This window comes from Ursus arctos, unplaced genomic scaffold, assembly GCF_023065955.2.
Source record: "Ursus arctos isolate Adak ecotype North America unplaced genomic scaffold, UrsArc2.0 scaffold_8, whole genome shotgun sequence".
Classification (NCBI taxonomy): Eukaryota; Metazoa; Chordata; class Mammalia; order Carnivora; family Ursidae; genus Ursus; species Ursus arctos.
In genome coordinates, this window is record NW_026623100.1 from 29,738,041 (window position 1) to 29,750,098 (window position 12,058).

Consider the following 12,058-nt stretch of genomic DNA (forward strand, 5'->3'; position numbering starts at 1 on the left):
GTGACGGGTATTAAGGAGGGCACATATTGCATGGTGCACTGGGTGTTATATGCAAATAACGAATCAATGAACATTACATCAAAAACTAAGGATATACTGTATGGTGACTAACATAACATAATAAAAAATTAAAAAAATAAATCAAGTGAACTTTTAATATAAAAAAAAAAACCAAAGTCAACAAACATCAGTTGCATTTGTATACATCAACAATGAACAATCTGAAAAGGAAATTATAAAATCAATTCCATTTACAACAGCATCAAAAACAATAAAATACTTAGGAATTAACTTAACCAAGGAGGTGAAAGACTTGTTCAATGAAAACTATGAAACACTGCTGAAAGAAATTAAAGACAACATAAGTAAATGGGAACACATCCCATGTTCACAGACTGGAAGACTTTAGTTAAAATGTCAATACATTCCAAAGCAAGCTCAGGTTCAATGCAATCCCAATGACGTACTGTGCCAAAACAGAAAAACTCACCTGAAAATTCATATGCAATCTCTAGGGACTCCAAAGAGCCAAAATGATTGGAGAGAGAGAGCACACAAAACTGGAAGCCTCACACTTCTTACTTACTACAAAGCTACAGTAATTAAAACAGTGTGGTATTGGCATAAAGACAGATATATAGACCAATGGAATAGAACAGAAAGCCCAGAAATAAACCCTGACATATATGGTCAAACGACTTTTGACAGGGGTGCTAAGACCATTCAATGGGAAAAGGAGTCTTTTCAACAAATGATGCTGGCAAAACTGGATATGCACAGGCAAAAAAATGAAGCTGGACCCTTACCTAACATCACATATAAAAATTACTCAAAACAGATCAAGGACCTAAGTGTAAGATGTGCAACAATAAAATTCTTTTTTTTTAATATTTTATTTGTGTACTTGAGAGAATGAGTGAAAGAGAGCATAAGCCAGGGAGAGGCAGAGAGAGAGGGAGGAACACACTCCCCACAGGGCAGGGAGCCTGATATGGGACTCAATCCCAGGACCTGGGATCATGACCTGAGCTGAAGGCAGACATTTAACTGACTGAGCCAGCCACCCAGGTACCCCGACAATAAAATTCTTAAAAGAATATATAGGACAAAACTTCATGACATTAGATTTGGTGATGATTTCTTAGGTATGAAACCAGGTCCAAGTAACAAAAAAAAAAAAAAAAAAAAAAAAAAAAACCAGACAAATGGGACATGAAAATGTTAAAATCTTATGCATCAAAAGACACTCACTATCCCTAGTGAAACAATGAACTACCGAAAAAGTCATGCATTGGTACCAGAGCCATTTAATGTGCAAGAAATGACTATAGATTTTTTACGTAATTGAGTAGGAAATATTCAATGATATTTTTTCGGGTTCTATTTTGCAAATAACCTTTGAGAAACTACCACTGGTGTAATTTTAATTTTGTATTAAAGATGATATAATATCCACACTTACCTGAAAAAGGTTATAAGAAAAAAACTACTAAGAAAAAAAGAGACACTATTCACAGAGTAAATGGCAATGCACAAGACGTGTGAAAATATTTGCAAATCATATACCTGGTAAGAGATTACCATCTAGAATCTATAAATTCTAAAGCTCGACAAAACCAAAAACAAACAGGGTACCTGGCTGGCTAAGCTGGTAGAACATGTGACTCTTCGTCTTGGGGTTGTGAGTTTGAGGCCCACGCTGGGAATTAAGATTACTTAAAAAGATCTTTAAAAAAATCCAATTCAAAAACGGGCAAAGTCTTTACTAGACATTTCTCCAAAGAAAATATATGAATGGTCAATAAGCACATGAAAAGATGCTCAAATATCTACTCATTAGGGAAATGCAAATCACAACTACAATAAAGTATAATCTCATACCCACTAAGATGGCTACTATCAAAAAAACAGAAAATATACATTGGCAAGGATGTGAAGAAATCAGAACCCTCACTCAATGTTGGTAGGAATATAAAATGGAACAGCTGTAAATGGAAAGCAAAACGGTGATTTCTTGAAAAATTAAAAAACAATTACCATACGATCCAGCAATTCCACTTCTGAGTATTTACCTAAAAGAATTAAAAGCAGGGTCTCAAAAAGGTATTTGTACACCCATGTTCATGGTAACACTATTCACAATAGCTAAAACATGGAAGCAACTCATGTGGCCATCAACTAATGAATGGATAAGCACAATGTGGCATACACATACAGTGAGTGGTATATTAGCCCACCTTTAAAAAGAAGAAAATTCTGCAACATGCTACAACATGGATGAACCTCAAGGACATTAGCTTAGTGAGATAAACCAGTAACAAAAAGCCAAAAAACTATGTGATTCCACTTACGTGGGGGTACTTGGAGTAGTCAAAAATCACGAAGACAGAAATTGTAATAGGGGTTACCATGGGCCCGGGGGGCGAGGGGGAAATGAAGAGTTATTGTTTAATAGGTATAGAATTTCAGCTTTACAAGATGAAAAGTGTTATGGGGATGGATGATGACGATGGTTGCCAAAAATTATGAAGATATTTAATACCACTGAACTGTATACTTAAAAATATCTAAGATGGTAAATCTTACGTGTATTTTACCATAGTAAAAAAAAAAAAAGTTATAATAATTTGGTCTCTGATTTATTTCACAAGACTTAATCTTGCTTTTTAAAAAATTCTGTTTTTGGGGTGCCTGGGAGGCTCAGTTAGTTAAGCGTCTGCCTTAGGCTTGGTCATGATCCCAGGGTCCTGGGATCTGTTCAGTGGGGAGCCTGCTTCTCCCTCTGCTCCTCCCCCACCTTGTACTCTCTCGTTCTCTCAAAGAAATAAAATTTTTAAAAAATAGAAAAGTAATAAAAATTTAAAAATAAAAATAAAAGATCCTGTTCTTAATTACACTATTCTCTACCATGGCTCTTTATTAATTACACAGATGGTATGTAAAACACGTATTTCTAAACATGCAGATACTTAAACCAACCTTAAGCAAAGGTATCTTAAGATTACTCCCTAAATATTACTTTGCTGGTTTCAAAGAAATGGAATCAGATTATAACAAAATTGTTATAAAAAGAACTTTAATTGTAGTTCATTAAAGAAAGCATTAAAATGAATGATTTTTAACCCGAATCATATCAACTTTATATGCGCTATAAATGAAATTAATAAGGTTAAATAATTTCATACTGTGTAAGTATAAAATCCTATAAGCTCCAAAATACCCAGAGTATCAAGAGCCAACATTCAATTTTAGGGATAGGAAACTTAATGCTCCTTCAATAGGTCTGTTGGATGTTAGAATGGTATTTCAAATATTTTCTGTCATTTGAATTAAACATTACCTAAATAATGCTGAGCTGGAAAAAAAAAAAAAAAACGTTAAAAACATCTCCAAATCTAACATAACAGATTAATGCTCTATTGTCTGTTGCCTTAACAAAAGTGAATGCTAACGAGGAATTCAGAAACCACCTGAAGATTCAAATTCACAAGGAAATTGCAATGACATATTATGCTACTTTATATTAATTATTACCAGAGATGGTTCTTCAAGAAAGTAAAGAAGACAACCTTATTATTAGTATAATTGGAAATGTGGTAATACACCCACCAGAACAAAAATCCTCTCTTGCAACATATTACATTACCTGTGAAAGGTAATTTATAAACTAATCAGTGCTAATGTGTTCCTTAATCTGACTTAGAGAGGAACAAACTGTAAAGAGAACAGGGCCCATGAACTACCATAGAGCTGACTTTGTGTGTATTTGGACTGGAAATTGGCGGGGGGAGGTATACGTGTCTATGGCCTACTTAGAGTATGGAGATGTCCTACTCCGCTGTAGGACTGCAGTGAGATTTCTGGTTTTGAAAACTCTCCCTTCAAAAATTCTCTATAAACCAAGGACAGAAATCATGATATTTTAAGAATAATAACAGGTGAAAACCTTTTCCTCTTAGCACTTAGTAGAATTCATGTAGTAGGATCATGGGAGAAATTTTCGATAAACTTAGAAGCTAGGTTTGGAGAATAATACACATCTACTCTATAAGAGAAAAGGAGATCAATCTGTTTTGCTCCCAGAGAGAATGAGGAAAGTGGGAGAGCCAGAGGTAGCATGCTATGCGCCACGCCAAGAGCCATCCTGGCACTCTATGCCCAATCTTTGGTAGGAACTTAATGCAAACCACATTTTTTAAGCAAATTACATAATGAAATATTTATTCCAATTACAGTCAATCTTGATCTTAGAAAATGTTATTTTCTAGTTTCTATTACCAAAATGTAAAATTATATGCTAGTTGCCAGACCAACTCGTTTTTAGTAATTCACTTTCTTTCTACATTAAATATATTGTAAAAGTCTGATTGTGAAGTGATTGGTTGAGATGTAAAAAGTGTAACAAAATTTCTGTATTTACGTCTAATTTGTGTACGTGATTCTTAAGTACTCTGCAGCTCCAAACCTTTGATACCCATTTACTAAAGGAATACCATACCTTTTATCATATTCCTCACTTCATAAATCATTTATCATTTTAGGCCCACTTTATATCACTTATTATAAATTAAGCAATGAGAAATAGCATTATTGTGATTTTAATAAGTCATTTTAAACAATATTTTATCTCTGCATCATTCTAACCTTGACTTTATTGGTTTAACAATCTCTTTCAAATGCATACCATAATTTATTTCTCAGTGGTTTTTATGGTATTCTGCAAAATGGGTATTAACACATTAATTTAAAATGAAGTCATATTTTTTTTAAATGAGTCAATCCTACTTGACTGGGCTTCACCAATTAAGTTACATGGCATTATTTTATCCAAAATTGAAAATTCAACAAGCAAATAAACAACCTCAAGGCTCTGACATATTTAAACATATTTAAAGCATATGGTAAGAAGAAAGCATTTAATTAAAAATATTGTTTGGAGTAGATCATAATGAAATCTTATTCCAATTTTTCCCAACACTTTGAGAGCACATTGAATTAATCAAGGTAACTCTAAATCAAAGAGGGACTGTATAGTTTTAGGCAAATTTTAGTAAAGCTTTCAATGACTAATGGGTAATAAATCCTTTTGGAAGTCAGGTGGTTTTCAATCTTTTTTTTCAGCCAAATTAAAGAAATGGCCTAAATGAGTTACATCATTGAAAACAATTTCTGATAACAGACCACCATGTGAATTCGCTTTGCAAATAACATGGAAGTAGTTCAGATAATTCCTATTTTCTTATTTATGTGAATACGTTTCTAAGCATTTACATCTATAACTCTGGAAAACAGGAATAAATTTGAAACAGAATCCAGTCTCATTCTAACCACAAGTAATATTCATCCACATGTATATAAATTAATCAGGGAAAAGTCCCATCCATTGAGATACACTCCACTAGATTTTTACTTTTAATTTTTAATAAGTATCTAAATTTGTAACATTTGTTTTGATAAATTATATGCTATTAAGAACTGAACGATAAAAGGTTTATTATACTTACAGCCACAAATGACAAAAAAACTTAGTTTCAATTTACATTCATATTTTGTGATAAAAACTGACAGTATGATAAAAAGACTTTTTAGCATTAAAATACATTAAAGTAAGATAAAATTATGTCAGTGAAGTGTATTGGAAGTTTGAGATTAGCGATGTATAGAAACCTCAACTTTTGACTGTCAAAGAAGAGATATTTACCTATTTTTTAAGTGGATGAGGGTAGGAGGATATTCAGATTCCACTGCACGTTTCCAAAAGAATGATCCAATGTAAAAAAAAAAAATGTAATACTCATAATACATCGGAAATTACAACTGTATAAACACGATACATTTTAAACGTTCATTTTTTAAATATACAAGGGGATATGTAGTTTGTTTTCTTAATGTAAGAAGATCTTAGTTTTCTAGACATGGCTAGAAGAACTTGAACAAATCACAACCTTTGAAATTGAGTTTCTTAAATTATAAAATGAGAATAATATTCACTCTACCTCAGGATTATACATATGTAATATTATACATATTCACTATGTTTTTTGTAAAATGTAAACCAATATGATTAAATTTATGAAGGCCTAGGAAAGTAACACCTCCCTTAATTTTGAGTCCTTTTTATATGAATTAGACCAAGAAGACATCACCTGACAAATCCCAGCTGTAAATCATGAAAACCTGATTCATTTCCAGGCGCTATATATTAAACTGATCTACAAATAACTGAATTCCTATGTGCCACGATTCTTTACAATTAAATTTAGCCATATATAAGAGGATATTACAAAACCAGACTTGGAAACTAAGACACTAAAATGTAAAAAGGGAATAGGGAACTTAGATTTAGAAACAATGTTATGGAGAGACATCCTTACCCAGTCAACCCCATCTTTTGGGAACAGTTTGCAACTTTCTATCTTAAAATAAGCATTTTGTAACATAAATCCTTCAGCCTGCAGCAAGATTATGAAACAGGTAAGAGTAACATATGCCCATTTTCTGGCCTCCAACTACAGTTCTCAGTAGTATGGAGACAATTATATTCCCCAGGTAAACCAAGCATACTAGATACTAAATACCTCATATTGAAATAAAAAATAATTTTCCAGGGGCGCCTGGGTGGCACAGCGGTTAAGCGTCTGCCTTCGGCTCAGGGCGTGATCCCGGCGTTATGGGATCGAGACCCACATCAGGCTCCTCCACTGTGAGCCTGCTTCTTCCTCTCCCACTCCCCCTGCTTGTGTTCCCTCTCTTGCTGGCTGTCTCTATCTCTGTCAAATAAATAAATAAAATCTTTAAAAAATAATAATAATAATTTTCCAACATACATATTTTATAATCAAAACTGTTCTTAATTCTGTCTATAGGTTAAGCCTGATCATTTAGCTAAATGATTTGGGACTTAAATAAATAAGCTATTTACCAAAAATTGATAATAGATAAATTTTTATTAAAATATCAAATTACATCTGTGAAATTTCAGATATGCTCAGTATTTCACAAGTTCTTCTAATCATTTTCCAAAATAATTTGCACTTACAAAATTTCTGCTTAGCTACAGAAGTTTGAAACTGATTAGTTTCCTTTTTTTTTTTTTTTTTTTTGAAACGATTAGTTTCCTTAAGCCACGATTATTAGTCTTCCAGCTTCCACAACAATTTTAAAGATATTTCTCTTGTACCTGTTGTGAGGAAGACAACATGTCGTGCTCTATGAGGCATACTTAGATGTATAAGATGCAGTCTCTGAACTCAAAGAAATTATCAGTCTAATAACCGATACAGAAAAGTTGAGAGCCTTGCACAGTGAATATCACCTAAATTCTATAACATTTTGCTACAGCATTTCCTGTAACTATATTTGCTTTATCTGTATTTTAATATTTTTGTGGACATAGCTATTCATCCCTCTATACAACCATCAATCTATCTTTTTTTTTAGATTTTATTTTTAAGTAATCTCTACACCCAACTTGGGGCTCGAACTCACAATCCCAAGATCAAGAGTCACATGCTCCACCCACTGAGCCAGCCAGGCGCCCTTAATGCATTTCAAAGAAAGTTGCAGGCATAAGTATGTTTCACACCTAAATACTTCAGCATACTTATCATTAGCTGGAGCTTAATAATTTTTAGTTTTTTAGAGGAAATTTACAAATATGAAAAGTACAACCTTAAGTGTCTCAATTGCAGATTTTACAAATGCTTACATCTCTGTAATCCAAACCCCTATCAAAATATAGAACATTACTGTCACCTAAAAAGTTCCTTCTTGCCTATTCACAATCAATTTCTACCCCAACTTCCACCTAGAGGGAACTACTATTAGTGATTTTTTTCCCCACCAGATTAGTTTTGCAGATAATTTTAAAACTCAGAATTTTAAAACAAAGAGTGATCATCAGACTTAGGTATCAAAAAAGGCTTCATGTGGATGGAGAGATGTATAGATACATGATAAAGTAAATATAACAAAATGCTTAACAACTGTAGAAATTAGGTGGTGGGTATAGCGGTGTGCCAGTTATCAATTTACTATCCCTCCACTCCAAATTTACTTTTCTTTATCCTGCTTTGTGACACTAGAAACATTTTTTCCTTTGTCAGTTTTAGAAAGGGCAATGGAGGGGCGCCTGGGTGGCTCAGTCGTTAAGCATCTGCCTTCGGCTCAGGGCGTGATCCCGGCGTTATGGGATCGAGCCCCACATCAGGCACCTCCGCTGGGAGCCTGCTTCTTCCTCTCCTACTCCCCTGCTTGTGTTCCCTCTCTCTGGCTGTCTCTCTCTGTCAAATAAATAAATAAATAAATAAATAAATAATCAATCTTTAAAAGAAAAAGAAGAAAGAAAGAAAAGAAAAGAAAAGGCAATGGAGTGACCCTATAATGTGACAGCAGCAAAGAGATACTTCCCCTCTGAATTCAGGCCTCCATCACCATCATCATTATTATTCGGCATGAGAGCCCAAAAGCCTTGCTGAGGAGACAAGTTCCAGCTGTGGCCATGGTTCCAGATTCCCCACTGACAGTGGGCACTTTTCTAGACCATGTAGCAATAGGACACATGTCTTTTCTGAACAGGTCTGCATACAAGCTCTGGGGAAAAGGGCCCTCTCCTTCTTTCTCATCCTAGAAATATTAGCTGCTCTTTAACATCTGCTACTTCTGGGACCCTTAGACCCAGAGCTCTTTTATGCCTTTTAGAAAACCACCACTCCTTGTTCTAGGTAACATTTCATCATATTAAATTTTCAAATAACCAGTAGAGATCTGTCTCCTGACTAAACTCAGACTACTATAAAGGGTTATTCACTGTGCAGCTTTTCTGTATGTTTGAAAATGTTAGGGGAGGGGAGAAGCAAGAAGGCATATTTAAAAAGACTGGCAAACTGTTAATAATTGTTAAAGCTGGATGATGGACTGAGAAAATTATACCACTATCTCATTTGTTTATGTTTTAAAGTTTCTGTAATACTTTTTTTTTAAAAGGGTGGGGGGAGAAAGGCTTCATCATGGCCAAAGCATTTATGAGGAGCCTGGTGGAATGGATTTTTAACAGGCAGAAACAGAGGATACGACTCCAGTTAAGGAAAAAGTACATATAAAATATGGAGGCAGAAAACCAAAGGACATGTTTTAGCAATAGCAAGTAGGCTGGCTAATGTATAAGATATAAAACACGAATGTGCTTGGTGAGATTTTTTTTTTCCTCCCTCTCACTTCAGTATTAATTCTTCACATTCAATTGCTTTCTTTTTGGCCTACTCTCCTGTCCCTGCTCTGCCATATTTCTATATACTATCCAAGGTCTAGCTCTTCCCACTCTTCCTCACCTCTTATGAGCCATAAATTGATCCACTGCAGTCTTTTTGGATCTTAATTTCTTCAAACATGGGCATAATTATATGTTTTTGGACATATTTATGTAAAAATGTAGATATGTCTGTGCTTATACACCAGTATTTTTATATTTAAAGCCATCAGCAGTAAGATAAAACAAATTTCCATAATATCTAGTTAGTAGGGGATAAGAAAAAGCATTAGTTGATTTATTATTTAACAACTCATGTGACTTTTTTTTATAATTACAAAATGTATCTATACACACAAGAGTGAGTATATCTGCATGTGTGTCAACATAAGATCTCTGAGAAGAGACTGGTAATATTCTTTGTTAAACTGGGTGGTTGGTACAGTTGAATAATAAAATGAATACCCAATATTTTCTCCACCCACCCATACATTTAAAGCACCCTTAGGCCAAGGTCCAGTTACATTCCTCTTTTTTCCCCTTCCTTAGAAATGACAAATGTAGTGAAATTTTATTTACAAAAAGCATGTTTGTTTCATCCAAACTGAAAATATTAAAAATTATAAAACCAGCTAGATATTTAATAGGAAAAACTCCTAAAAGAGATAAAGAAAACAAATATATCCAAACAAAACATAAGACAATTCATTAGAAGCACATAAGAACACGGACTTCTTGTTACACGTTACAGTATACAGATACCCCAACTAGGCTCCTTTCCCTCCTAATCCCCATTATTGGTAAGGTCCGAACCTACTATTCTATTGAACCTACTGTTCTATTTCAAGCTTCTGTATGTGTTACATGCTCTTCCATCTATTTAGAATGTGGCAGGAACACAGGTATTCCAAAAAGTAGAGAGCAGCAGAGAGGTGTTTTGTGCTATCACCCAGGCAATGACTTCTGCTTTCTCAAACCTTTCTGGGCTCGCTGATACAAAGTCTCGCTCAAGATCCAGGACAATGCAATGTTTGGAAACATTCATTCAAACAGACACACCAAGACTGTTAAAGTAAGTTCTTCCAAAAAACAAAAGCAATGGTCAAGACTAGAATTGGGTTTCTTTCTTGCCTCTGACAGTACTCTTCCTGTGAAGTCAGTATCACAAATAGCTATGCACCCCATTGTATACCCAGGGGCAAAAGAAACGCCCCCACAAAGATATGTTACAGCTGTGCCTGCTCTGGGTGATGCCTCGCTTCCACTAAGTTCTAGCAGCTGTGCAAAAGAACTTTCTGTGATAATGAAAATGTTTGATATTCTGTCCCATGTGGTTATCGAACACCTGAAATACAGGTAAGACCGAGGAACTGAATTTTTATTGTTATTTAATTTTAATTAATTTAAATTTAAAAGCCACATGATTCATAGCTACAGTCTTGAGTAATACAGTTCTAGCATCTTTAAAAAAAAAAATCAGGTACTTAAAGCATCTATGGTTGCAAATTGTCTTACTGCCAACCCAAACCCTACTACAACACTGCAAATGTGGTTTTACCTCCTACCTTTGCTTCCTGGCAAAAACAACCATTTGTCTTCAAAAGTAAAAAACAATGCGCAAGGAAAATTGAAAAGGGGCAACCAGCGACATAAGAGGAAAACCAGAGAAGTATATGAATAACAAGTGAATAAAGTGATCCAAGGAAGACAGAATCATTCAGTTATGATAAATACTTTGGGAACGCTCCAAATTGAAGAGAGTAAAACTGAAAGGTACCACCTGGCGTTCAATTACCAGTGATAGAGAAAAACTAGAAGTTACAGCAATGTTATCTTATATAGATAATGCACCCATTTTCTTTATGCATATGCTATTCCAGAACACCACATCTTCCTTTCAATATGCACATCAAACAAGGTTTCGAGGAGCACTACAACTCTCTTGGGCAGCATTAATTTTATATGAAAACCTCTTAAGTTGTCTTACCAGGTGAGATTCTGCCTGAAACAACCAGTGTCTCCCACACAGCTGCCACACTTTACTTAGAAATGCAGGTTTGGCTAATTTGAAGGTCAAGATGGTTGATAAAGCAGCCAATTTCCAAAAACGAATGGGCAAAACTGTCGACATTCACGGAGTACTTAAGGAAAAGTTAGATCCATTAACTGTGAGCTCCAGGAAGGGAAGGGCTCATTTCATTTCCCCCAAGGCAAGCGCTATTTTTTATTTAACTTTGAAAGAGCTGCATCTTTCAGAAGAGAGGGGGCGAGAACTTCAGGGCACTACACCTTCCAGAATGCTATTGCCCTAACAGCGCTGAGTAGGGACCGGCGAGCCTGGGGGCACCCGCCCAGACGGTCAGCACCTGGGTAGATAAAAGCAACGCGGGACCGCGCACCACCGCACTACGGACCCTAAGGTTAACCGAAAACCCCTTGCCCCCGGGCCGGGGCTTACCTGCCGCTGGAGTGGGGAAGACGCGCGGCCCCTGGCCGCTTCAGAGCGGCGTCCCCGCAAGCCGCTCAGCTCGTCACCGGACACTGCCCAGAGCGGAGGGTCCCCTGGCAACTAGGGAAGGAGGACCTGGCAGGGCGCGGCGCGCTCGCTGGGGCTCTTCTGTCTCGGAGCTGCGACAGCCACAAATCCCTCAGGTACACCCCAGCGGCCCGTGCATGCGCGCGCTCTCCCGCCTCGTCGCTTAGCAACTCGCGAAGCCTTCCAGTCTTTGCGACACGTCAATTTCTCCCGCCCCTCCAGAGTGTGAATAGTTTTTAAAAAGACTCTGTTTCCGGGTCGAGCCGATTTTACGC

At 36.0% G+C, this 12,058-nt stretch overlaps 1 protein-coding gene across 10 annotated transcripts in view; it reads right to left on the reverse strand.

Annotated features, from left to right (window-relative positions):
* WDPCP (WD repeat containing planar cell polarity effector) overlaps nt 1-12,058 on the reverse strand; it is a 489,024-nt gene that overhangs the window by 428,602 nt on the left and 48,364 nt on the right. For 2 of the 10 annotated variants that reach the window (XM_057309423.1, XM_057309437.1), the window contains exon 2: nt 2,038-2,072. The exons of 6 other annotated variants lie outside the window; for them this stretch is intronic. In XM_057309423.1, the coding sequence (XP_057165406.1) occupies nt 2,038-2,040 (3 nt within the window). In that variant the 5' untranslated portion in view covers nt 2,041-2,072. Of the gene's footprint in view, nt 1-2,037; nt 2,073-5,701; nt 5,745-11,705; nt 12,000-12,058 lie in introns of those variants that run through there. 2 more of the 10 variants (XM_057309426.1, XM_057309438.1) reach the window with 2 other exon arrangements.